The 27,019-nt window shown below is 47.6% G+C and overlaps 9 protein-coding genes across 9 annotated transcripts; 5 read left to right on the top strand and 4 right to left on the bottom strand.

The window, feature by feature from the left end:
- Window positions 1-874: 874 nt before the first annotated feature.
- Window positions 875-4,559, bottom strand: N7500_006084 (uncharacterized protein; the record flags this gene model as incomplete). Its single annotated transcript, XM_056677228.1, has 6 exons — window positions 875-2,699; window positions 3,155-3,604; window positions 3,661-3,816; window positions 3,877-3,929; window positions 4,288-4,395; window positions 4,449-4,559. The coding sequence occupies 6 exons, from the start codon at window positions 4,557-4,559 to the stop codon at window positions 875-877; spliced, it is 2,703 nt and encodes a 900-aa protein (XP_056532228.1).
- A 1,005-nt stretch (window positions 4,560-5,564) lies between these two features.
- N7500_006083 (non-ribosomal peptide synthetase) lies at window positions 5,565-8,414 on the bottom strand (the record flags this gene model as incomplete). The annotated part of the gene is made up of 1 exon (XM_056677227.1): window positions 5,565-8,414. The coding sequence occupies one exon, from the start codon at window positions 8,412-8,414 to the stop codon at window positions 5,565-5,567; it is 2,850 nt and encodes a 949-aa protein (XP_056532227.1).
- Window positions 8,415-8,998: 584 nt separating this feature from the next.
- N7500_006082 (uncharacterized protein) lies at window positions 8,999-10,148 on the top strand (the record flags this gene model as incomplete). Its single annotated transcript, XM_056677226.1, has 3 exons — window positions 8,999-9,657; window positions 9,705-9,781; window positions 9,835-10,148. The coding sequence occupies 3 exons, from the start codon at window positions 8,999-9,001 to the stop codon at window positions 10,146-10,148; spliced, it is 1,050 nt and encodes a 349-aa protein (XP_056532226.1).
- Window positions 10,149-10,685: 537 nt separating this feature from the next.
- N7500_006081 (uncharacterized protein) lies at window positions 10,686-12,152 on the top strand (the record flags this gene model as incomplete). The annotated part of the gene is made up of 5 exons (XM_056677225.1): window positions 10,686-10,925; window positions 10,980-11,258; window positions 11,307-11,357; window positions 11,401-11,933; window positions 11,990-12,152. 5 exons carry the CDS (start codon window positions 10,686-10,688, stop codon window positions 12,150-12,152), a joined length of 1,266 nt encoding a protein of 421 aa, XP_056532225.1.
- A 198-nt stretch (window positions 12,153-12,350) lies between these two features.
- Window positions 12,351-14,526, bottom strand: N7500_006080 (Phenylalanine ammonia-lyase; the record flags this gene model as incomplete). Its single annotated transcript, XM_056677224.1, has 2 exons — window positions 12,351-14,280; window positions 14,354-14,526. The coding sequence occupies 2 exons, from the start codon at window positions 14,524-14,526 to the stop codon at window positions 12,351-12,353; spliced, it is 2,103 nt and encodes a 700-aa protein (XP_056532224.1).
- Window positions 14,527-16,596: 2,070 nt separating this feature from the next.
- N7500_006079 (putative alpha-1,3-glucanase) lies at window positions 16,597-20,706 on the bottom strand (the record flags this gene model as incomplete). Its single annotated transcript, XM_056677223.1, has 4 exons — window positions 16,597-17,304; window positions 17,354-18,194; window positions 18,244-20,555; window positions 20,620-20,706. 4 exons carry the CDS (start codon window positions 20,704-20,706, stop codon window positions 16,597-16,599), a joined length of 3,948 nt encoding a protein of 1,315 aa, XP_056532223.1.
- Window positions 20,707-23,338: 2,632 nt separating this feature from the next.
- On the top strand, window positions 23,339-23,617 carry N7500_006078 (uncharacterized protein; the record flags this gene model as incomplete). Its single annotated transcript, XM_056677222.1, has 1 exon — window positions 23,339-23,617. One exon carries the CDS (start codon window positions 23,339-23,341, stop codon window positions 23,615-23,617), a length of 279 nt encoding a protein of 92 aa, XP_056532222.1.
- A 658-nt stretch (window positions 23,618-24,275) lies between these two features.
- On the top strand, window positions 24,276-25,490 carry N7500_006077 (uncharacterized protein; the record flags this gene model as incomplete). The annotated part of the gene is made up of 2 exons (XM_056677221.1): window positions 24,276-24,820; window positions 24,878-25,490. The coding sequence occupies 2 exons, from the start codon at window positions 24,276-24,278 to the stop codon at window positions 25,488-25,490; spliced, it is 1,158 nt and encodes a 385-aa protein (XP_056532221.1).
- A 437-nt stretch (window positions 25,491-25,927) lies between these two features.
- On the top strand, window positions 25,928-26,539 carry N7500_006076 (uncharacterized protein; the record flags this gene model as incomplete). The annotated part of the gene is made up of 1 exon (XM_056677220.1): window positions 25,928-26,539. The coding sequence occupies one exon, from the start codon at window positions 25,928-25,930 to the stop codon at window positions 26,537-26,539; it is 612 nt and encodes a 203-aa protein (XP_056532220.1).
- Window positions 26,540-27,019: the final 480 nt, after the last annotated feature.

The following is a 27,019-nucleotide window of genomic DNA, read 5'->3' as shown; positions in this document are numbered from 1 at the left end:
TCGATCGAATAATCTTGGCCTTGTCGGAGCGGGGGCGGCTATGAAACTTTCGGGAATCGGGAATGCTGGTTTGCATCAATAAATCCAAATGAGTATTTCCCTTCTATTTGAGAAATCAGCGCATAGGTCATACCCGGGCCAAGGCCACCGTCATGCTCATCATGGCCACACCAGCGGCCACACTACACACAGCCATTAAATGGCCGGTCTTTCAACAAAAATCGCAGAATGAGGGCTATTCTATCCATAAGCGAATATCCGAATAATATGTCCTAGTGATTGGTAGGATGGTAATCATGGTTGAAGCCTTGCTGAATTGGGAATCTGGATGGGGAAAAATAGGTAGTGGGGATCAATACTTACGAGCTGTTCACTCGACATCCTGTCGAGTGAGAGAGACGAATGGAAGGAGCTGCAGTTTTCCTTACTTCAGAAGGGCAGGCAGAGTAACTGACTCGCGTTCAGACCTTGAAACGGGGTGTTTACAAAGTTAAGTCATTTTTGGGAATCAGAACGTTGTGGAAAAGGACTAGCACTATTGCGGCAGAAACCTGGGTTGTTTCTTCTACAGGAGAGTTAGCTGTCTACGTTGAGCTGCGGGCAGGGGTCTTGATGATGAATCTATGTCTCCTTCCCAGAGTTTTTATGACAGAGAAGATGATGATATTCTCTATCTAGAAGTAAGACTGAGAGAGAGAAGGACGAGAAAGCAAGTATGATTTAGGATACTGAGATCCTATTTATACTGCCAAATATGATGCCATATCATGCATGTTTGATCTATATGCATGGAAGCCTATGGTATCTAACAAGTTTCCATATGCGTACAATTCATTCAAACTCTCCGCACCTTAAAAGCCTTTCTTCCCAGTCATCACTTTTTGAGTCCAATGACCGCTAAGTTTCGTGGACTCTCACTGTAGTCAAACACCGGCTCAACCCAGCATTCTTTGACCAAGTCTTGTTCACGAAGAAATTGCCACCGATCCACAACAATGATAGCCTCGACAAGCTGAGCACTAAACGCCATTAAGCTCCACACAACACTCATATTTTTCCTCGCATGGAGATACTGAGTCTCGTAGCATTGAATCTCCTCATCGGTCAGAGTAGCGATCTTCTCCTGCACCTGGGGGCCGTATATCGAGTCCCGGCTCATCTTGGTCGTCGCGGCACGAACATATGCAGTAAAGGACTTAAAGGCAGCTTTAGGCAATGCTCCTAATATAATAGATCTAGCTTCTGGAAAGATTCTGTCCGATGGGCCGTCCTCCGGCACAGAGGGTTTAGGAATAATACCTCGATCAACGAGGATCCGCTGGAGAAGAGCGCGAAAGAAATGACGGGTGAAGGATACTTCACTGTCATTGACGCCCCAATTGTATGGAGCCTGCACGGCCAGCGCACGAGCTGTGATGTTAAGCTTCATGCCGGTAGTTGCCCCGGGGCTTCGGTAATTCTCGTAATATTTGGACATAGGGAACCCATGCGGATCGTATGATGTTCCAGTCTCTTTTAGCCGAGGGTGGAGGGATTGAAGAATAGGGAGGTTATGTGTGGTTGGACCGAGGCGTTCTGTCAACAAATTGTAGCAACAGCCAATCATAGCAACGGCCACAATCGAAGGATTTAGAGTCAGGGATCGTAGACCATGGTGAACAAGGTTTCCACAAGAGTGAAGGGAAACTACCATCACCCTAGCATCGTTATCTTGTTTTCGTTTATCATCTGAAGCTCCAGTGGGAGATGGCTGGATAATATGCTCGATAATGGGCTCTAGGTGGCCGTCTTGGATTTCATGCTCAATGTAGCTGAGAGTACCACATGTCTGGATCTCTGGCTCCGGCAGCTGTTCTTGTGGAATTTTGACGGGACATCCAGCTAGTTCGTCAGATTGAAGGCTGATCTTGCCCATCTCGAAGAGAGGGACATCCGAGACCTGCGAGTCCTCTGTCGGTGGTTGGGAGGTCTCCGTCGTTTCAGAAACAGTCACTTCCGAGGTTCCATCGGATCCATCGCATGAAAATTTTGTCTTGCGAGAAATTTGAGCCTTCGGATTCTTTGCCAACTTGGCTCGGACATCCATGCTCTTGGCACCGTTGATGTACTGATGCTTACGCTCAATTGCGATGATATGCTTGTAGTAAGGCGAGCTGGCCAGTGTCCGTCCAAGATAGTTCTGTCCAGACCCAAAATCCACAATATGAGTGACTGGTTCACCTCGGTGTTTATTGACAGTTTCTGATAAAGATGCAACATGTTGAGAAAAGCATTGAACTTCGTGTACTTTCTTTCGGTTCATATGCATAGCAACTTGCTTTGGCAATTCGACTCTCTCTGGGGATGAGGGACACATTTCGCGTTGAAGTGTCAGTAAACGGACGTTGGATATATATTCCAAGAGGGTCTGTGGAGGAAAGGCTCCTCCATTCCAAGTACCGCGGCGTTGATCTAAGGAAGGCTCGGCGGCGCCTCCTAAGTGTTCAATGTCTTCCCGTAGTAGTAAACGGATGATATCTTGAACATCATGCTGTTCAAAGAAAGATATCCATTCCTTTGGCAATGTTTGTGTATAGAGGTCGGGCTCACGGGTCAGGAAGTCGACCATATGCACGCCACCGCACAAATTCATAAAGAGCACCGACGTGGTCGAGAAGCCGAGGAGAGCTTCAACGTAGGCATCAGGGTGCTCCCACGCCCTGGAGATGGGTAGTGGGCGATTGAAAGCCATGTGAATTAGTGAATATTGCCTCACCAGACCCTCATAGAGGATTCTTCGCGGGAAGTTGTTAATTATGGAGCTCTCTAGGGCTTTCGAGGATTTTTATCGTGCTGAGTCATCTTCGGATCCTCCCGAGGTCCCGTTTCCATTACCACGGGTCCACCCAGGACCAACTTCGGGAGTATGTGATAAACTACACCATGCCAATCGCATAATCCGCATTTATTTTATTGCATAATAGACCTATAGAAACCAAATTCATCAGATGCTTCGCGAGAACTTGTTCTTCATGATTGAATGGCCGTCGACTAGCTTTCTCACACAATATTAGAGATCAAGAGGCTTTCTTCCATAGACGGCGACTCTGCTTATAGTTAGTACGAGTACTTGGACCATTATAGAGAGTGGACTTTGTCGTACGTTTGGACATACGCATGTAGCCTCTTATCTCGCAGCTCCTGCTTGACCACAGCATTATGAATCTTGGCTGCATCCGAACCCCAGCCCAGCACCTGCGTGTACAAGCGCAGCGAATAGGAATCGATGGCTTGCTGCAATTGTACTGCCTGGTACTTTCCGAGGGCTTTCAAATGGGGATCGCGTGGCCAGGGCGAGAATGGCAGCGTGTAAACCCTCAAGCTGACATCCTTGAAACCGGCCGCAATCATCCAGTTCTTCAGCTTATGATAGATGTTCAGCTCCCGGCCGATCTTCTCTCCGGCAAAGTTGAGGGCCTGTTGCCATTCCATGAGCGCTGAATTATTCTTCAGGGAGCCATCGTCGCTCCGGGCCCACACGGCACTCTCGTGCGATTCAAAATAACCGCCGGGTTTGACGTGGTCGTAGATCCGGCCGATAAACCCGGGCCAGTCGGCCACACATCTGCTCGGTGTGCGTGAGTGTTCCTTTCAGTAAAACATGGGATTGAGAGACCCTACCCTGCCAGACATCGTGCATGAATAAAATCAAAATGGTTTCGTTCATAATCCCATTCGCTTTCAAAGTCCTCGACGATGAACTCGATATTTGGGGCCACCCAACTGGGCTGGATAGGGCTGATATCGTTTCCAATGACGTGGGCGTGAGGAAATTTCCTTGGATTTGGGGTAAGTCATGCTGGCATACAAAAATGGAGGACGAGGTATTCAACTCACTCGGCAATATCCATAGCCCAGATCCCTGTTCCGGTTCCCAAGTCCAGAATGTTCTGTGGTGATGAAGTTATCGGGGCATTGTAGAGTTCCCCTCCCAATAGCATTAGCCATCTGCATCGCTCTGGTCAGTAGCGCTCGTTCACCGGGAGTGTGTTGCTTCACCGACATATGGTGTGTCTGAAGGAAGAGTTCAGCATGGAAACATAGACAGCCCTAGGGATGGCGCCTTACTATATCCATTCGGTCCTGCTCTTCCTCGTCATTTGGCATCCTAACTTGGTTAGTTTTTCTAGCCAAGAGCCTCCAGAGAAAAGTGTAGAAGTAGTACATATAATTTCCCTAGTCATCCATAGGTCAGTGAGTGGTTTGGCAATTTAGTGCCAAAATCACAGGCTGGGCAAGACTACTTACTGTGCGGTTACTGCAATATCGCCGACCATTCTCATACTCAAATTCAAATACGCTCTCCGATAGGGAGGTGAGATCGGAGAGATCATCATCGAATTGACTGTTGGTGTCCTACAAAACGGAGTTGAATTCCGGATGACGTTAAGCCAGTTGCGTCTACTTACATCGCTAAAATTATCGATCGCAATTGGACTGCGCCCATCAACAGGAATCTCACTGGCTGTGGGTACCAATGGAGATTCAGGTGAGGGCGCTTCGTGGGGAGTGGAAACCATGATGGAACCCTGAAAGAAATGTGATAGGAAAATTTTGCAAGAAACAAGAATTAACAAGCCTGTTTCTACCCTGTTTCTTAAAAATCAGCTTCGATATTAGAATTTAGGATGTATCGAGCGTTGTGCATTGATCTCGCTTTTGCGTTACCGTGCCTGCCAATTAAAATCACTCAAAACCCCAACTTCACTCCACAAATTCTGCTAACTCTCACACTCTGGATTTTCTTCACCTTTATTTCTGCGGCAAACTCCTTTTGAGTACCGAAGCACCTCAAGGTTGACGATCATTAAATCACTTGTCCTGCGGCCCATAGTTCACTCATCTAGTAGTATTTTTCCCTTTTCAATCGAGGCATATGTTGTAAGGCTTTGCGTTCAGTCGGTCGGCTAGTACTGCTCAGTCTAGAGCCATGAAAGCAATGTCGGGATACATCAGACAGCTCAGAGTCCCCAGGTTGGCGCTTGAGCCCATTTTCCCAATTTTTGTTCGGGACTGTACCGAAACGTGTCCCAGACTCCACATTATAGCACGCTCCTGTAGATGGCTCCGCTGCTTTCTCCTTTAAAGTGTATTCCGTAGTCTCTGTCTGATTCTACACGGCGTGGCATATGAATCAAGTCAAGCTTTACTGGATGATCTACTTTGCCTCCGGGGGTCAGAGTGTCAGAACAGCGTATTACGTGACGTTAGAGAATCAAGTTCTATCCATTGAACGTCCCGAGGTGCAGCACTTCTGCGGGCCACGGCGGATAATGCACGTAGCACGTAAGCATTATTTGTAAGCAAAATGGAACACCTGGGCCACGACCTCGGGATGAAAACACCTGCAAGAACCTTGGGATGCATCTAAATATGATACGCGGAGTCTCGTTGAAAGATTTCTCATTTCTCGAAATGAAATTACTGGCGTTTATATTTCACACCGAAGGGATCGGCACAGCTCTTCAATTTGCTCGATAGGAGACAATATGTTATGAGATATAATCAAAGTAGTCACTATGTGGCTACAGACCCCTCGCAGAGAGCACGTTTTTCAACTTCTGTTGAAACTTCGGTACACGTTCTGGGGAGATCATCGTATAATGCTGGCCATCCACCTCATGGAACTTGAGATCATTACTGACAAACTCCTCCCAACGGTTCAGTTGTGTATAGCGATACTCTTCCCTCGATGCTGCCACGCCTCGCAACGGATCACAGAAGAAAACGTCCATACAAGAAACTGTACCGGATGGATCGTAGTTACGACCGATATTTGCAAGGGAGAAGGTCACTTCGGTCCAGGTATCCAGTGATGAAAGTGTTATTCCCAACTCGGCCCTACGGACTGGGTTCGCTTCAGCCATCACCCGTGCCAGCTGCTCTGACTTTGACAAGGAGCGTATTTCAGGTGACAATTCATCCGCACGGTCTTCTGAAAAGAGGTCACAGAAGAATGCAACGTGTAACAGACACCCTGTCCAGTCTAGTCGGCTCATGACATGCTTGATGTATGGCGGTAGGTCAAAGCTACCTATGAACTTGACTTCGTCACCAGTTGCTTCAAGCTTCTTGGCGAGCTCAAATGCGACCATTCCGCCATAGGAATATCCCGCTAAGGCATAAGGCCCAGTAGGCTGTTTTTGCTTTAGGGCATTGTAGTATGTCGCATGGAGGTCAGCGAGATCCTGGAAGGTTTCCTCGCCTGGGTTGAAACCGCGGGGTCGCATTGCGTAGATGGGTCGGTCCGGGAAATGCTGAGCCAAGGCGAGGAAGACTAGAATTTCGCCGACTCCCGGATGGAATAGCCACAAAGGCGTCTTGGATCCATGTGGTTGTAGTGTCACAACTGGCTGATACACACTGCTGAGATCTGATGCCTTAAGCTTCTGGACAGCCTCTGCTAAGGATCGAATGGTTGTGTTGGTCATGATGGTGATCATGGGAATATCTTCAATCCCAAAATCAACTTCAACAGCTCTTTTCAGTCGAATCAAATCCACCGATGTGATTCCAGTGTCTAAAATTGGCATATCAATATTAACTTCCTTGTCAAGTCCGAGTGTTTCCTTGAAAACCGCCACAATTTTATGCTCATCATCATTACTGGGCCCGGAGAAGTGCGACTCCTGGTATTCTTGCAGTACCCGGTCGTTGAAGAGTACCTGATCCTTGTATTTTCCTTCTGCCAACGCATTTTGAATTTTCGGCCGTGAGAGCTTTCCTAGAGTCGTCTTCTCCAGGATGCCAGGTGGCAAGGGTAGAACTCGTGGCCGTGCGGATGTAAACAGAATGACAGTGCGCATCAGCGTGTGCAGCGTCGACATGCGGGCCTCAATATCATCACTTGCAAAATCGTGTTGATATACGACAAAAATTTCCTCGGGGCTAGTGCTGGTTTCCTTATGGGAGAAACATGCAACAAACGAGGGAGTCACTCCTGGAATACGTGCTTGTTCAATAGCACCTTCAATTTCATATGGTAGGAATTTGACAGAATTAATGTTGATCAACTCTTTGAGTCGGCCTTCCAGTTTTAGCTGGCCCTCGGCATCGATTGTACCAAGATCTCCCGTCCGGAACCATCCATCCTCCGTGAAGGCGGCCTTGGTAGCCTCTTCATTATTGAAGTAGCTTGAGAATACGACAGGTCCACGTACTTCCAGTACACCCGCGTTATTGGCCGCGCCACCGCTCACGCCATTAGACTGGGTTTCAGTTTTTGGCTCGTTTGCGTCAATGGGCGATATCCGTATTTCGATCCCTGGAATTGTGGAGCCAAGAGCACCAGCTTCGCGTTGCGCCTTGATATCGATATCAGGGAAGTTGCGATTGTAAATGGCTCCTGCACAGATTTCGGTCATACCAAAACCAGGGGTGATGAGGTTTGATGGTGAAACTCCTAGGCTTTGCAAGTGGCTTGTAACTCGTGAGCCAGTATCGACATTGTTAGGCTCTCCGCCCGAAACCAAATAGAGTAGCTTGCTGAGGTCAAATTCTTGCTTAGCCTCTTCGGAGATCGTATCCAACATTGCCAGAAGCTTGCGCAGGAAAAAGTCCGGGGCGAAGGTCATGGAGACTTTGTGCTTAGATAGTAACCGCAGGAAGAGCAGTGGATTGCTGAGCACCTCGGGTGCCTGTATATGGATCTGGTCGACTCCCGCATACATAGCAAGAAGATGCGTTTCCATCAGACTGGCAACGTGATCTAAACCAATCCAGTTAAGCACGGAACTGCCATCGCTGACTGGCATCACCGCCAATTTTCCACGAATCGAGGCAAACATTTGCTCGTGTGTCAAACAAACGGCCTTGCAATTGCCAGAGCTCCCAGAAGTCAGCATGAGGACAGCCAAATCACTATCGCCGACATGAACATCGCCATTTCCATTGACATGGCTGCAGGTAGGACTGTCCAACGCTGTTTCTTTGAGGTTAGCATCTTCAAATTCCTCCACTGCTACCGTACGTAAGACCTCGTTCTCCCCGAACGAGTCTGCAAGTAAATCCCGACGACTGAGCAGCAAAGGATCTTGCAACATATTGTGCAGATGTTTGAAATGGGCTTTACGACCCTCGCTCGTGCTAACCAAAGGAGGAGATAGGGCTGGCACACTGCCAGCCAGGATAGTGGCCCAGAACCATGTGATATTATCCAAATGACGCTGGAAATGAACAAGGATGACACTTCTGGGACAGAATTCTGCACGGCTCTTCAGCCAGGACGCTCTCTGCAATGCTCGATTGCGCAGTTCGGCATAGCTGATCGTTACCGGATGAGTCCGGTCGCCTTCGGGGTAGGCAACAATTCCGGTGGACAAAGCGCCTACTTGATCTAGAAGAGATCTGATGTTGGCCTTTGAGACAGAACCCATATTTGGTGTTGGGACTTTAAATGAGAAACGTAATGAGATGTGAAAGGGGTAATTGATGGAAGGATTATGCGCCCATTCATCCATCTTGGGAAACGGGGATTTATACAGCGGCATCGGCATCGGCTTCTTTGGCCTTATACTATCATCTACCTATTGTTGGAGTCAATTAGCGCCGGATTTGACACTAAGTTGGGATTCGTTCAATATCACAGACTCAAATTTAGTCCATACTCGACCCACTGGCCCAATTCCCTAAGGGGGAATTGGCCCATATATGTAAGGCCGGATATCTGTGTATGTCGATGTTCAATTGGTTCGATTTTTATAAATACGCCTTCAGGGGGCCAAGATGTACACTGAAGCAAAGTTGGTTACATCGCTTGCCTACTTGCATGATGACACCTGCAGGGGGCCACATAAGACATCAGCCTAGGCACGCCATTTAGCCGTACCCATGTCGACTAAGAAAATCAATCACAAAAGTGCAGGAAAAACCCCTCCGCTTCGACTATCTGAGAATACAGAGAATACAAAGAGTTCACTTATTCCTATCATGATAGGCCATCTCCCCGACCAACTCAACGATGGTTACTGGTGAGCAAATCGATCACATTGCCATTGTTGCCTCTGCGGTAACATGGCCGTTCGCGGGCATCAGTACTGTGCTATTCTTCATGCGCATATTTGCGCAGTTACGGCATACAACTCAAAGGTCGTATTGGGAAGATCTCATGTTAGCCCTTTCCTGGAGCTTCGCTATCGTGCAGGCTGTCATTCTTCAGATAGCGCTGAACGCCGCAAAAGATCTCGACATCAATAACCAACCGGGCACCGTCCCCAAGGCTGCGTTTTGGGCGATTATGATGAACAATTGGTCGTTTTTGAGCATAGAACTTCCGAAAGTCTGCGTCGCGATTCTACTTGTTCGCCTGTTTCGACCGGCACTCTGGCTCCGGATTGCCATCTGGGGCCTTTGTGTGATAATTAATGTAGTGGCAGTCGGCGGCTTTATAATAACCTGGGTGATGTGTAACCCAGTGGCCGCACAATGGAATCCCTGGAAATATCCCACAGCCAAGTGCTGGCCTCGCTCGACCCAGATCACCTACGCCTGCGTCTCATGCGGCATCTCCTCGTTCATCAACATTGCCTTCTCCGTATATCCAGCTATTGTTGTTTGGAAGCTGCAAATGGCCCGCTGGAAGAAAGTCGGTACGATTGGACTTATGGGCCTGGGGCTGGTGTAAGTAAGATGATCTCCTCTACTCAATTCAAAACTAATCCACGCAGAGCTTTCGCTTTTTCTGTAGTCAAGCTCTACTATATGACATTCTTGCTTGCCGATCCCCCTCCCGTGGAGCTCATCTGTGAGTGTCTTCTCCAACTGATACTCAGCAGTCTTGAAGCTAAAGCTTAGCAGACCTCTGTGCCCAACTCGGCATTTGGAATCGTATCGAAAACGATTTTGTTTTGATGGTCGGCCTTTTGCCCTTTGTGCGTTCCTTCTTTAAGGCATGCACGAATCTCAAGGCGCACTCTTCCTCAAGCGGCTCACGCTTCAAGAGCGATCAGTATTACTCAATCAATTCTCATAAGCAGCGCAAGGACCCCGATGACCAACTTGATGTTGAAATGAGCTCGCTCGGACGTCAGCTCAAAGAAGAAGCCTCATCTTCTCTCAGTTTTGACAGGAATCACGGAGGCAAGCTAGCTAAGCCTGCAAGTTTCTCCTAAGACTCGACTTTCTCTCCTTTTCTTCTCTTATTTCGGTTCATAGTCACGCTAAATGCAATGTAAATATGCTGTACTGTATTCAATACAATGATTTTTCAATACTTTGTCATAGTAAGCACTAGTTCTTGTTTTTTTCTTTTGAAAGGCTAACGTGGAACTACCAGGTGCGACCATGCAGTGAAAATCCTTCGGCCCCCACCATTCTAGTATAATCCCTGCTCTGGAAGATCATCCGTGGCAAACATAGAAAATGGCCTTAGCGTTGTTTTACCTTGTTGCAACTGGCGTGCAATGGCGTGTTTTGAACAGAGGGGTTCTGGGCTTGGCTGGAACCGGCCCCGAAAGCCAAGTGAGACCAGCACTCTCAAGGTTTGCGAATAAATCATGCCACATATGTATAAGTGAGCAGGGGGCAAATGTGATTCTAGGTTTCCGACGTACATACTACCTGCAGGTGTTATCACTTAAGACGTGGTGGCTTCCGTTCGAAAGCGCTATTCGCAAACTAATCTCCAACACATCTCACTATTGCTCTCAATGGACCGCGCAAATCTGACCAGTCGCGCCACCGAAATTTCGGAGGTTGTTCACAGCCTGGTGGGCGATTTGTCTTCCCAGGGTATCCCCGAGCCTTCTTTCGAGCATGGATTACCCGCTGTCCTGCAGAACGATGCGCCGGACTCAAACGCCCTAGCCGCACGCATGAAGCTACTGGGCTTATTAGATGAGCTACGTGATCTCTTAACCGATCCCTCACTATTGGGTAGCCCTGAATTGGTGAGTAGAAGGAAATCAGGAATCAGACATCTTCGAAATGACTAACCTCTTTAGCGTAACCCTTCTTTGAGTATATTGGCATTGGTTCGTCTAAAGATCTTTGAGAATTTTCCAAGTGAGGGAACCACCATCAAAGATCTAGCTGAGCGGGTGACTTGCAATGAGAATATTGTTCGCCGATTGATGTCTCATGCCGCTACCTATCATGTCTTTTTCCAAGAAAAGCCTGATTTCTTCATCCACACAGCTGGCTCCCGTGTTCTGGTGGAGAATGAGGGTATGCGTGCTTGGATGCTGGTCGGACTCGGCGAGACCATGCCTGGTGCCCTTAAAGTATGCGACAACTCTACCAAGCTCCTGTTCAAACGCTGATCTCCCTAGATTGCCGAAGCCGTATCGCAACACAACGACTCTGAAGAGCCACAACATAGCGTAATCATTCCAGTGACTATTCACAATGCAAGTTGGCTAATAGCAGCAGGGATGGAATATACAAAATGGCACTGATCTCCCGGTCTTCCAAGCCCTCGCCAACATGCCTGAACGTGCGAAGGTCTTTGCTACAGCCATGAGTTGGCTCGCTCAGCTACCAGGCTATTCCCCGCGGTATCTGGTAGATCACTTCCCGTTCGGATCTGCAGATATCACCGTTGTCGATGTAGGCGGCGGCATTGGCCATATCGCCCGGGCACTCGCAGATCACTGTCCCACAATTCAGTGCATTGTACAAGATCGGCCCGAGGTGATTTCTCAGGCAGAAGAAACCTTGCCGGCTGACCTCCAGGATCGTATCCGCTTCCAGGCCCATGACTTCTTCCAACCCCAACCGGTACATGGCGCTGACGTTTATTTGTTGCGTCATGTACTGCATGATTGGTCCAATAAGTATGCGCGGAAAATTCTGCAGGCTTTGATCCCGGCTTTGAAGCCTGGGGCCAAGGTGGTTCTCAACGATCGTATCATTCCGGGCTATGGAGAGGCGCATTACTTGAAAGAGCGTGAGGCACGGTAAGAGCTTTATATTCATTGGGGTTATAGGACTATTTACTGATGAAATAAACCAGGGACTATGATTTGTACATGCTCGGTTTGCAGAATGCCCAAGAGCGTACACCAGATGATTGGAAAACTCTTTTCAGAGATACAGACTCACGATTTAATGTTACCAGAATATTTCAGCCACCTAAATCGTACCTCGCCATTATGGAGGTGACCTGGGAAGGCTAATGTGCGAAGAATCCAAGACAGTGTCATCGGGAAATCTATCAAATAAATTCAAGATATCAACTAAGCAAGAAGAATTTTATCAAAATCAGATGTATTGTAACCCTCTTGAGATGAAAATAAGAATTTCATTTCTCTTCGTGATGATCCCACATAGTCAACCAACAAATGACATGTGACAGTCCCCTGAAACTCCTCCCCTTACCGAGCAATGTCACAGCAGCTCAGAATAACCTCACGAAACTCGCCCGCTCGTAAAGCCGCATATATCTTGCCGATATTCGATCCGATCGATTCTTTGACGATTTTTTCGCCGGAGTCATAGGTCGGATGATCCACCAGACCGCGATGCATGGCCACTCCAAGGGTCTGACGCACGAATCCATACAGCTTCTTTGATGAATTACAGAGATACGGTGCAGCCGACTTGCTGACGAAGAAAAGTTTCCGGTTCTCTTCGTACTTCGTTTTCAACACATTGGCAACGTTACTCTTCCATTGTCGAAGTTCCTTTCCAACGACCTGGTCGCCCAGAAGATCTAGGACGACACCCAAAGAATCAGTGGCAGTGACTTGGCTCCGTTTGTGCAGATCGCTGGTGCTGTTTTTTTCCCAGTGGCCCATGAGTTCTTTCCAGATGATTTCTTGGCTCTGTGAGATCTGGGCACCCGCGCCGCTCGGCTGAAACAGCTCCGCGTTTGCATGATCTACCTCCTTGCGGGCTTGAGATACAAACTCAAGATGCATAGCACGAAGGTCTAGAGCCTGGCACAGAACGTATAGGTATGTCGCGGACATCAACGCCAGGATCTCGACAGTGTCGCCTGCATAACGAGCTGTAATCAAAGCGAGAGAGTTCAGACTTTGATTGTGCATCTCTGCGGACTGCACATGGTTGCTGACCGGGTGGTTGAGATATCCTAGTTCCGACATATATGAAGCCATATTGATATCAACACCTTTGAATGCAAACGAAAGACTCGGATCATCAGCGCTGAGATTTGGTGGGAGTCCTTTATTAAGCATCGGGTTGAGGATCTCGGAGCACTGCGAGAAAATCATTTTACCTAACATCTGCATCGCGCCCATAGTCTTCTCCATTGCCGATGTTATCGATGCTGCTTGGAAGTTTCCTCCGTGGTGAACCCGCTCATCAGCAAGATCCAGGAGTGGGTTGTCCGTGGTAGAGTTCAGTTCCGTCTGGACTTGTTCAAGTGCAAGTGCGAGGTTCTCTAGCTGTGGACCAATCCACTGCGTCGATGTGCGCAATGCATACCGGTCTTGCGCTAAGCCTTCCCCGTCGGGATCCGCACCACGCACCAACTTAGAATTAGCTAGACACTCGAAGATAAACGCGGCTGACTCTAGTTGGCCTGGGTGAGGTCGAGCCTCGGCAATGAACGGATGATAGTTGTATCGCGATCCCAGCAAAGCCTCTGTCCCCATTGCGGTGAGCAATTGCGACAAAATGACCAGCTGATTTGCCTCATACAAAACTAGAGTAGCTGCACCGCAACTGAATGCAGTTCCATTCAGAAGACCCAGGCCTTCCTTTGGCCCAAATTCAATCGGGGTCAGCCCTGCTTCTTGGAGCGCCTGGCTGGCGGGAATGATTCGATGGTTCTGGCCCTCCCCGCAATTCATTGCTATGTCAGGATTCCCTTCTATCGCCCCGCAGATGTAGGCCAAAGGTGTGAGATCCCCGCAAGCGGAAATGCTTCCTCTCAGCGGTACGACTGGTGTCATATCGTGAGCGAGAAGGGCAAGAATATTTTGAACAACCTGAATGCGAACGGCCGAATGTGCTCGCAGCAAGGAATTGCATCGAATTAACATAGCTGCCCTCACGATGGGAATAGGCATTGCATGGCTTTTCAAACTTTGCAGGCGCGTTGAGCCTGCTGCGGACCCTCGGTCACCAGGCAGAACCACGGCAGAATGGTGATGCTGGATCAATGCCTGCTGGAGGGCGGCATAGTTGTTGGTACGAGTGTCGGCACTCCCTCCAAATCCAGTAGTCACTCCATATATCACTTCCCCGTTCCCAAGCTTTTCTGCGAGTAGATCTACACTGCGTTCCATTCGAGATAGCACATTTTCGCTATCAGTGATGTCGGCCACAATCTTGCGCCTTCGTCATATCGTTAGTGCTCGATTCGGTTACCTGTCTCACGGGAAGAAGACGGTGGAATACATGCACATACAAGCTGACCGCGACGACTGAACCCAAGTCTAGCGACTGTCCATCAAGTACGATGCTCCGCCCACGACCAACAATTTCGTCCAGCTGGGTACATGAATCCAGAACCGAGCTGATATACCCCAATCCCTGAGGATTTCCATATCCATTCTGATACTGCGGGAATGCTTCGCCCATAGTCACAAGATGTTCCAGTGGGAAGCAATTGGATTTAGTCAATGAAGGAGGTGAATTGAAATCATAGCAACGCAAGCCGAGGGGGGACAGACATAAATGTAAATCGGTCACCCCTGTCCAGCAATTCTAGGCACCGCATGGCTCCGGCTCTCTGTCCAGACGGTGCAGTATCGAGGATCTCTCTGAGAGCTAGTACGATCCTGGAAATGATCGCTCCGAAAGTGGATTTTAATTTTTATTTCATCACAAAGTCAAAAAACCAATTGAACAGCAAGCATTAGCGCTCTTACGGGAGCATCGTACAATCACACGTGGGGGCCAAAGTCGCTAAGCGTTCAAGAGTACCCGACGACAAAGTACCGTGATTTGCTAGAGACTATGAAGCTTTGCTACCTTCGTTACACATTGTTTCACGATGGTAGGACACGGGTTATTGGGATGTTTTAGCTCAGATGGTGAGGATCTACTCGGATGAATCAAGGACTGATGTTGTACAGAGTACTCCGTAGATATCTCGGGATGTTTTCTCCAAAGTGGGGGGTACTCGTGGATAACTTAGCGCCAAATAGTCGCTTAGAAATGTATTGACTGGGAGCATCTGTGTCTCGGCGCTACTGTTGCAAAAGCGTCCCTCGATATACGATTTGACTTTGTGTACATCTTTTGGGGGTTACTTGTGTCGGAATAACAACGGACATAGAGGATCATTGAGAAACGATTGCGATGAAAAGCCATCTACTTAAAGCGTATGTGGGCTCTTCATAACAACCTCGCCCTCCCGTACTGACCAAATTGAACAGCGACCTCAGTGGCGGTATTGTGAAGATCGATGTGGGAGAAACAGAAACCCCCTTTGACGTCCATATAGAGCTATTATGTAATTGCTCGCCCTATTTCGATAACCTGTTTCAACGCCGCTTCGACCAACCTCTTACGGAGCAGGTGATTTCCTTTCCGGATGACGATCCCCAAATTTTCGCTCAAATCATTCTGTGGATGTATCGTGGTAACGATTCCATTGATTTGATTGCGGGTGAGAAACTAGACTTTCTCGTGCGACTTTGGATTCTTGCAGGTAATTTCGAAATGATAGACCTGCAGAATCAGGTGATGCTAGTCTGTAAAAAAAGGGTCGACGAATCGCTAGGCATTCTTGGTGTGGACACAATCGATTACATCTACTCTCACACCCTACCTCAATCCCCAATGCGTCTCTTGGCGGTGGATATATGGGTGCAAAGGTCGACCACAAAGGGCTTTGGAAAAAGACAAGAAGTTCCACGGCCTTTTCTTGAAGACCTCTGCCTTGGATTTATCAAAGAAAGAGAGAACTCAGACTTGCCTCAAACTCTACCCAAGCTATCCGATCTCCGTTACTTCATTAATGTTTTACCTCTTGAGGACAGGGGTGGCAAGGCTCTAAGGCCAACCGACGCTGTGGAAATTAAGCAAACTGCTACGGATGCTGAGATGGAGACTAGGAAAATCAAAATTCCCTGCTCTCGCACGAAAGCTAAATCGGGGGAGTCAATTCCAAAGTCAGACAATACTGGAGTAGGTGTTGATGGACAGCGGGATGTGTTAGGAAACTCAGATTAGATTCAGGTTGGCAAGCAAGATGGCAAAACTCTGTTAGATCCTTCCAGAGGCTGCTGGACGTCTGCAGATCGAGCGCTTTTTCTGGTGCCTTTCTAGTCACTTTTGCTTATCTCTAATTCTTTGCACGTCAATTTCTCAGCTTAGAAAGACTCACGCTTCACCTATATCTTATGTCATGCAAAAATTGGTGGATTCTTGGATACATAGGAATCACCTGGGCACTCTGGCGCAAGAGCTGGCATTGTTGCTTTTCCCCTTTCGCACTCAGCGGGCTTGAGCATCATTAAGCCAGTAGTACAACCATTATGAAAATAATCAGGGAACAGAAGAAAGTTAAAACAATTGGACTTTTTTGATACATTACTAATATCTTCAACGGCCACATGCCACAGTTCCGGAGAAGGAGGGGATCGTAGGAGAATAGAGATCTATATGGACATGCTAGAAGGAAAAAAACAGCTCAAACACCCATCAATAGCCGTACTCCACCTGCTGCCTTACAGCGAGAATGGCATCGCGGTAGAAAGCCATACCGATACTTCGCGGATGGAAGGCTTTGATTTGCCGAGTTGGCAAAAACCACGACACATCTTGAGCGGTAAAGTCGCCGCTGGCAAGCGCTGTATTTGCGAGTGCAACTTGCTTCGCGATATCTCCACCCGGGTCGGACACAACTGCTGACGCGAGATCACACCAGTAGACGTCGACAGGATCGGGATCGACACCGAGGGTTGCGTTGCATGTGTTTCCATCGGGGAGTGGGAGACTGCCACTTGTTTGCAGGACGCTCAACTCCGCGCTATCGTCAACCGCTGCCGCAACCGTGGCCCCCTCTTCAATATCCGGCCACCCGCTGAGGAAAAAGGCAGTGCTCATGTGACTCGGATCTGGTTCTATCACACCCGGCTCACACCAGCGGTGACCCTCAAAACGGGGATCCACGTCGACAAAGTGAGTGACATTTCTGCCGACCAGTTTGTTTGCGTCAAGGACCGCGGCTTCGATGACTTTGTTGAGGGATTTCACCAGGTCATTCATCTCAGTCCTCAGGGAGGTTGTCAGCCAAACGTCCGTACGATCTATTTTATCCCATCCCCAGTAGCGAAACGAGATATCATTGCATTGTGTTGTATCCGCATTGAAAAATTGTGGATATCCAGCGATGTAAAGATTGAAATCCTACAACAGGTCAGCACAGCCACGTGAATCAGGACAAAAATTTACCTACAGGATTTTGTTGGGTCCAGCCAATAATCCGAAGGTAAATAGAGGTGAATTTATACTGCAGCCCGTCTGCGCCAGTATCGGCCAGGAGCTTCTTGGCGGCGCTTTTGTAGCGAGAACACCACGCAGCATCCCAACCAAGTGGGGAGTTGTAATATCTCAGGAGGCAATGCTTGACAATATTCGAGAATTCCAAGTCGTTCCCGCCGATCGTCATAGTGGCCAAGCTGTCCACTGCCGGGTTCTGCCACCCGTGAAGCTTGTCGTAAAGCCCGGCGACAGTGTCTCCAGAACAAGCTAGATTTTGGTAATCAAAGCCGTCAACGAACGAATCGTGTAGCAGTTGGCCGAAATTATTTGATCCAACTCGGCATTTTTGCGCCGTAGGTGTTTTTCCGGTGCCCATTCCTGCGGCGAAAGAGTCTCCGAAATGTGCCTGGCCGGTGACATCGGGAATATCTTCGTTAACATTATCCCACTGGATAAAGTCGTCGGCTAGAACACACTCAGTTGCACTTGTGGAAGCGGGGAGTGCCGGCAGAGGAATTGCGCGGCGAGTTTTCTGTGTGAAATAGACACCTGCTGCCAATAATTGATAATTCTCTGCGTTTTTCCTGGCAAACGCCGGATCGCATTTACCTTCAATAGCTTTCCCATCTGGTCCAGAATCAGGGCATTCAACAGTGGGTGTTTTCTTTGGCTTGCCTGGCTTGGGTGGCTTAGGTGGCTTCCCTTTCTCGGCTTCTTCCTTGGCTTTTCTTACTTCCTCTAGCCAACATCCACGATCGAAGGTGCCACGGGCGAGCTTCCAGCAACTGATGAAGCCGTATGCGATGTCACGGGTACTTCCGGAGAATTAGTTTGAACAATGAAAAGATCATTGAAGTGACTTACAATGGTTTATCAAGCATCCCGTACTTTGTGTGTGTGGCTTCATGTACAAGAACGGCAGACCTTGCTCTGGAAGCCTTGCGAAGATCCACCGACTTGTCTTCCAGCACGTCTTCGGTGGGCCAAATTTGGGGCTTCTTGGAATTAAGTATGGGATCTTTGAAAAAGGGTGCGCAGAAGGTCAAGAGCTTGTTTTTGTTGTTCATATAAGCAACATAACCTTCAATGCACATATCTGTTGCCAATTTTGGGTCACAGGCCAGAGACAGGGGGAAATCTGGATCATTGCCAGCGAGAAGGCTTGCAATTCGTTGGAACGTCTTCTTGGTGTCGGATATAAATTTGGTATCACCTTGGCCATTGAAGAAAGTGTCAAGATAAACACCGGTCTCGAGATTGGAGGCAGACACCTGTGCCATCTCCACTGCGTACTGGAGTTCGAGTTCAATCACCTTCTTATTCGCGTCTGTACATTTTGAAGCATCTGAATTAATGTAGCGATAGTTCATGTTTGCAATTGATATGCCGTCTTTCGATATGCAGATTCCAGATGGACAATAACCCCGGCTACAGGTAAAATCACACAAATTGTCATAAATTTTCGAATTGCCGGGACCTGCCTGACCAGCACCCTCTGTCTGCGCGGGCGGCTGGATGAGAGGCCCTGTCTTTGTGCATGAACAAAGGTTGATAGGACAGTACCCAAAGTTGCACGCGTACGAACATAGCCCGGCGACACTACCCTCACCAGTGCCAGCAACACAGGCCGGAGGGAGGAAGTCCGAAACTGTAGGAATCGGCATAGCATGTTCAGTTTTGTCACACATCGCGGAAGGACAGTAGCCGTAGTTGCAGGCAAAGCTGCAGAGCCCGACATAATTGGCATCTTTCCCTTCTGCTGGAAACCCTATTGTACCCGTCGCATTGGGCTTGGTGAGGGGAACATCCATCTGCTCGCAGGTGCATGCACCGACAGGGCAATACCCGTAAGAGCAGGTAAAGTTGCACAGGCCATTGAAATCGTAGGCGCCCTTCCCTTGGACGCACTTCTGGTCTTTTATGTCGAATGAAGTAGAGTAGAGGTCACCATAGGGACTCCCTCCCCCAACGCTTCCCACCCAGGCATTGAAGTTGTTGAAGCCCCCATCACATGATGTGGTAATGTCAATGGTCTTGGGACTTTTTCCCATTGTGTCACCAACAACTAAAATGATTTGAACCGCTCCGATTGGTGCAGCTACGCTCCCAAACCGGATAGCAGCTCCCGCCGAGCTATCGGGTATGTAGTCCCACTTCACAGATTCACCGTTGACGAGCACTGCTGCATTGCCGCTGCTGAATAATGACATAACCCAAATTCGAGCTTCCAATGTTTCCTTTGGGTTGTATTCAATCTGTAGCTGAGAAGCGGTATTGAGTGTTGTTCCCCCACCGTTGCAGTAGTCTAGCGGATTAGGAGCATACCAAAAAGTAGCTAGATCGTTGCCCATCGAGGCCTTTCCAGTCTTGTACAAATCAATCAAGAAAGGAAGCATATCACGCCATCCATCGTGGGGGTAGCCTGTCACGAAGTCGAATGGAGCTTCACCGATATCAAGGGCAGCCAGAGCGTTCTTGCGAATCGGGCCAATGTAATGAGATTCCCCGTAATCATTCCAAGAGATGATTTCAACAAACTCCGGCATTGGATCAAGAGCGTAAAGCTCTTGCCAGCGGTCATGCCAGAGGCTACCACTGTTCCAAAGCCAGTTCTTGTTGTATCCTGGCAAATTGGTGTAAAACCAAGGAGAAATGGCCATCATGTATGGCTTCCCCTCCAGATATTGGATATAGGAGGCATCGGTATAGGTATCCATGGTTTGATTTCCCCATGGCCATGCAGACCAGCTGAATAATCCGTCGGCAACTCCATTTGCCAATGCCACGGCCGGCTTGGCACCGACAGAAGACCAGTCTGGCACGAAGAAGCAATTTGTTTTTGCTTTGATTGTCACCCAGTCATCTGCATTGCCAGGTCCTTCAAAAGTAGACACAAAAGGCTTCCCGTCATACTGGAAGTATGAAGAGCTGGAACTGTATTTTTGGATCATGCTGGTGACAACATCTTGGTCCCATGGCCCATTGCCAGCATAGTCGAATGAGAAAAATAGCCTGAATCCTTTCGCTTCGGCAGCAGTGAAGGCCATGGCCACGGAAGCGTCATTGGTCTTGTCTTCCCATGCCATGTTGAGGGCGAATGCATCGATATGGGCATCCTGGGCCAACTTGAAGTCCGACTGCCAGTCAGAAGCAGTATAGTTCTCGGAGTTTGTGACCTTGAATATTTTTAATATCGTTCTTTGACATTGAGATAATACCATCTAGAGTGGAGGTACATACCATAAAATGGGCAAACACAGCTTTTGCATCCGCCTGGCGGATGACCTGAAAGGTCACCACCATGGCAAGCCATGCAAACCAATTCATTCTCGCAATGGTGGGCGGAGGGAAAATTGATGAGAAACTCCGCTGCTAGACACCTACAGTCCTTTTATAATCTTTCAATCAAGCCCCTATCGCCTCACACCACCGGGGCAGGACATTTAACAGGTGAAAATTTCCACCACAGAAGTCTACTTTTCCGTAAAGAGCTATAGCCTCGCTCACATTCCGGTACCCGAGATATGAAGTGGAAATTATAGTATATCAGTTATTATCTCTAGTAGTTTCGAAATTGGACTAGGTTGTAACATTCATTCTAGCGTCAAGTAGTTTCGGGGAGCCCTAATTCTTTGGATACGATTAATACACAGGTACCAGACGATGAAGGCGAGCAACCTAGTACACTCGCGAAATGACATCTACATCTAAAATTTACTGTTTATTGCAAGATTCGATACAGCTAGTGGCATTGCCTGTCTTCGCGTAGGTGTAACGGCATACTGAATACATCTCTGTCGAATTATTCTGTGAAATCGTGATATCTCAACAGCTATGTGAGTACCGACGGGGCAAATCATGAGAGATATTCTCATGAGTTGCCACCATTCGGGGCCCCTGACAGTAATCAGCGGACCATGGGTGTTCTTGGGCAGGGGCCATAAGTTTAGGAGGAACTCGCTCGAGACAGTTTAGCGGCCCACTTCGGTTGATGCCGGCGCAGTCCTTGCGCCGCCTAGCCCTGATTGCTTAGTCGCTAAGAACGAGTGTCCATATCCATATGTTGTACATATTGTAATAGGTAGGGGAGGGATTCTTCCGCTACTTTGCGCCTCCGCCTTTACGATCGCTTATACAAGTGAATAAGCCATGTAAGCCCTTGGTGTTTCAAAGGTTACGAGTAGTAGATAGTTTGCGTATTGGCAGAAACACACTCCTACGCCTTTCTTGCTTGATTTTGGTTTGCTATCCCGGGTTGCCTTGTGCGCTCTGGAAGGTATGAAGCTTAGTTACGACTGCTGAATCGACCCGTATACTACAGAGTGTACTGCCTTGAGCGTTCCCCTCTTCAATATGTACTCCGTAGTCTTGTCTTAGATTGGGACACCATAGACTTGACCGTTTTAGGTGCCTGGGCGAAGAAAGAGAAGAGAACAATTTGTACGCTAAGTGGATGTCTATAAGATTCTCGCTTGGCGGAGGCTCGACATTATTGTCCTTTTGAGCACTCGCGACAGTTTTCCGACTAGTGCTGATACAAGGTCCACAGGACTCCTGCTAATAATGTTCCCTGCTTATGCCTCTCTGCGGTGAATCAAGCTCATGTTATCACAATTAAAGGTTCAGAATTTTCAATTTTTCTATTAGCATCTAATAGATCTTGGGGGGGCTTGATAACTCATTATTATCTCTATACTCCATATCGGATGTTTATTAATTATGTATATCGTGCCCGGCGATAGTGGGATAAATTAGTCCCTAGTCCCTTTACTGAGCTACTGAACTAGCAGATCTTGGCAAATGGAGACGGTGATTTTCTAACCGAACTTTTTTTTGCCGTGTTGTGTATTGTAGGCCCCGCTCGATGGAGTGGCCCTAATAGAGAATTGGATTAGACTAAATATTAGTTAGGCCAAGCTCATGATAAATCTCTGAGCCACTTGCTTAGCTCTATTACCGATGAGGCGAATGCAACGTTTAGGCGCCTTTGAATCTTGCTAGTATGTCTTGGCAACGGGTTACATACCATAATCGGTAGTCCATACGGAGGCCGGAGTACAACACTGCCGTTCGAGATGAGGCCGTTGGAAAAAGAAATGAGAATCTTTATCTCGTTAGAGAATGCTCCGTACGGAATAATCAGCTCTTTGTCCGAATTCCTAGTTGGTTGACTTCCTTTTGGCACCTCGTTCTGCGCTTCCCTTCACTTTTCATGTCCCCTTTCTTTCAATATATTCCATTCATTCACCTTATCCCCCCGAGTCCTAATATTTAGTCGCACAGTATGATGCTAGCTATTGTCAGCTTGTGAGTATTCCTCTCTGCGCATGTGGAACTAGAACCACGGATTTTTCCAGAGACCCTAACAAGCAAATAGCATTATCCTTATTTTGGTATTTGCCTCCTTCGCTCCGTGTATACGTCAGGCTTGGCTAGACAAGGGCACTGGAGACATTTCATTGTTCTACCTACTTTTCAATGTCGTTTGTTCCACGGAGCATTTACTCTTTGTTTTCTATTACACTATCAATTTCCCTGTTGAGACAGGTTACTGGACGCACCATCCACGTAATGCACTTGACTGGGTTAATTTTTTTCAAGTTCTAGGCGTGTGGGCATTGTGGAATATCCTGTGAGTTCGATACATCGCACTTCCTAGTGATCATATAGCGACCAGAGACTGACCAAAATGTCTAGGTTGGGGCTCAACCTCTACTACAGACCCACTAGTCGCCTTAGGAAGGCTTTGACAGTAGTGTTTTATTTCTGCTTTCTCATTGTATCCATAGTCCCTGTTATGGCAGATGCAGTTTCTGATATATTCTGTCCTCCACACTATCCGAACTGCCCCAAGATTGAGCGGGATCCACTTGCGCTCTTCCAGGGCCTTCATGCCGTCATACTTCTGCCATATCTTACGACCATACCACTTGGCATAGGAATATTCCAACAAGCCTGCATGCCGTTACAAACTCAGAGTCTGACTGGACTAAAGTTTCAGGCAGTTGCTTTCATGCTCTCAGCCATTTCCTGGGTCCCAAGAGTCTCTGTTCCATGGGATCTATATCTAGATGGTGAACACCCAATCATGATGGTTGTCAATTCATGGTACCACATGGTTGGGTTTGTCGCTGTCGACGATGCATTCTTTGCTCTGGGGCAAGGCTTCTTGCTGTGGTTGTCTTTGCAGCAGATACGGCGTGCAGAGGACGAGGAAAGACAGCCGCTTCTGGGGTGATACGTTATGTGTATGTATCTCACCATAGTTAGGGCTTTGACTTTCAGGTCACATAGATCCTTTACAGTGATATGCTCTATTGGGATGTCATTAACTCCTTTTCTTGTGCCATTTTCCATCAGTAAATACGATCTGCTATTTTAAATCCAAGGATATTCATAAACAATTTATAATTTGACATTTTATGCACGCAAAGGCATAGCGGCCAGGGTTACTTTCGGCCCTAATGTAATGCATTGAGGCCTCGGGGCCTCAATTTGGCCTGATATTGGCCTTAAGCTGACCGTTTTCAAGTCCTATGATACAGTGTATCGTGAATCTTTCAGTACGGAGTGAATACTAGTACGTCCGACTACCGGAAGCTTCAAAGCTCCGAAGACCTAAATTGCTATGCTCCTGGGTACGCCACCTCAACCGCTAGTTCAAAGGCCTCTCTCTCTCTCTCTCTCTTTCTTTTTTATGCTATCCTTTTCTTTCCCTGCTTATATCTACCTATTCTATTCTCGCCGATACTTTGTCTTACAGCTGCCATGGATCCTGAACTCAAATCTCACATGAGATTTTTTGAACATGATAGACCGTGAGATTCAACCACCTTTCCCCCTGGCCATTGTTCCAACCTAACAAATATCCCAGTCCAAACACGCCCAGACTTTCAATGGAGATTGAGTCGATGCCCCCAGTTGTGTGTCTCTCGAACCCGAGACTAGCAATTATTGTCACTATTCGTCGGGCAGAGGATGACTGTGATAAGCCCTGTATCTTTCGCTGGAGCAGCATATATGATGCATGGGGTCCCTCCGGCTTCGTAGTCTTTCAACACACACCAGATGGTCTAAAAAGGGTCGAAGGAACGCCTGGACGGCCACCTCCTCGGACTGTCAAGATCACAGGATATGAATTTGAAACAGAAGAACTTCTTCCTGGACAAACTATCAGTCGAAATATAAACTCTATGAGCCCCTTTTTGGATCATATGGTGGTCGGTGAGAGATATGAGCTAGTTTGGCTTGGGGCTGAATATGCCTTGTGGGCTTGGGGCACCTTGCGCGACCATTGGGAGCAAGAAATTGGGGATAACTCCAGGCTACCCCTTGTTGTCATCCCGGGTGGGGCCTCTCGCTCTTTTTACGGCGTAGATGTGGAAGAACTTGCAGAGCCAGAACCGTACGAGCCTTCTCTGATAGAGAAATCGGATCGAATGTACGTAATTATCTAACCCAATACCCGTCTTTATACTGGCTGATAAACCTTTCACAGTCCTGGAGCCCCTTGCATATGTGTGTTTCTGGAAAGTCCATCAGAAATGTCCAGAACAGAAGGAATCTCTATCACAATGAAGATTACCTATGATGGTCTTACGAATGAGGACCACGGGGCGATCAATGATGACACAAAGCCGATCATCATCCACAATTATCCTTTTCGTCATAGTCACTGTCGACTGCAACGCCGTTGCCCCGATTACGATCCGTCAAAAGATTCAAGCGGGGATTCTACACAGTGGAAGACCTATTATGACAACGAAAGAAATCCGGGCTGGAGGATTGTAGATGAACCGGATGTTGAGATCAACGTCACGGATTCCGAGTATTTCCGCGGCCTTAAACCCGGAGAATCTTTTGTCAAAACTCTTCAACTTGAAGATTTCCACTTGCATCCCGATACAGTGGTCGGCGACACATATCGTTACCAGTACTGTGGTGGCTGCGTCGACTGGTGGGTTTGGGGTGATTTCAAAGAGCATGCAAATACAGTAGTGAAATTGCCATGTTGGCTGCAAGATTATGTCGTCGACCCCGATGATAATGATGGAAGGCCTTTCATAATGATCCCTTCGTCTAATTTTGTCGAGTTTACTATTGTTGAATGATACGATGGGTTCTCTTTAATGCAAGTTTTGAGCCCCAATCTCAGGTATTGGAAGACAAATACATTCAATTCATTCAGATCATAGGGGGAATTTCTCGTCATGTGATGTGGCCTATATTACTCTTCTGCTTCTCGCCTCATTCTCTTGTCTGTCAAGAATATCAAATTCGTCCAAATCTTCCAGTTAGAGATATCCTTCCTGGCATGACTCCCCATTGACATATCAATGCTGCTCTTCAGAATGCGAGTTATCAACTCGTTCCGCCGGCCTTTTCATCAAATCATCTGCAAAATGTCAACTACAGGCCCAATATCAGGGGAGAGATCCCATTGGAGGGAATCAAAATGACACGATCGGATTTTCAGAGAAAACCAAATCTTCCATGGGGCTTTTGCATTTATCGATGCTCGTTCACAGACAACAATGCGTGGCACAAAATGCTCCAGCTCATTCAGCAACGCGTGCAAAAATCCATTGAACGCTCCTTGCCACCTGGAAAGGGGAGAACCGAGCTCTTAGAGTCCCATGACCTCGTCATCCATGACGAGCCGGAGTTCGACGGCGCAACTTCACATGAGGTGCGCGATCATTTCCATGGCTGGGTGGCAGAACAATTACCAAAAGTGGTTGACACGCCTGCAACATTAAAGCGGATTCTTGAATCGCATTTCGAGAAGAAAAGGGAGCTCCCCGGGCCTGAATACGGTTTTGGGGCACGGTTCAACTTGGCTCTCTTTGTTGATGATATCTGCTTGGAGTCTTTGGACCATATGGACTATCCTGTTGTGAAGATTATGTATAAGCAATGGGGGAATTTGAGCCCCGAGGAAAGAAACTACGAAATTGCTTCCGAGTGGCATGATGGGACGACGGATGAGGAGCAAGAGGATGTTGGCTGGATGTACATGTCTGTCGCGGACTACGTTTCAATGTATGACCGGTTTGCGTGGACTCACATGGCTTTATGGCATGATGAATATCTTCGGCCACCTCAGATGATTGACTATTTCTATGACGAGACGATGCAACCGGGCTTCTGGCGAAGTTAATCATATGAAGGCTATGTCTTCGATATGGTTCCGGGGAAATTGTCGAATCATAATCTTACTCATTTTGATTAATATGGGACATTTTACATGATATCTTGATTCCTAGAGAGTGTGTCAAGATATATCCCAGATTTCTGCCTTAAAAATAGATTATCTGGACTTGAACTCTCTTATTAGTGTAGGTTAAGCACTTTATATACCTAGGTAATATTGTGGGACGTTCAAGTTTCACCTTTCCACGTTTCTCCTGTAGATGGCTAAGAAAAATAGCTGTAAAATTGACGGAATATAATATTAGGCTAAGCGCTAGAAATTTATGCCTCCGATGGTCGCTACAGGTCATAGAGGGTCGCCTGCGGGGTTGTATTTCACAGTGAGGTGTTGCCTTAGGTACCATAGTGTATCACGGTGTAAACCAATGACTGTTACATGCCAGGTCAATCAAGAAGAAAGAGTGCATTCTAACTAAAAAGGCAAAGA

This window comes from Penicillium coprophilum (assembly GCF_028826855.1).
Source record: "Penicillium coprophilum strain IBT 35676 chromosome Unknown utg000004l_segment0_segment0, whole genome shotgun sequence".
Classification (NCBI taxonomy): Eukaryota; Fungi; Ascomycota; class Eurotiomycetes; order Eurotiales; family Aspergillaceae; genus Penicillium; species Penicillium coprophilum.
Note: the sequence above shows the minus strand (reverse complement) of the source record. Positions and strands in the feature narration are given on the sequence as shown.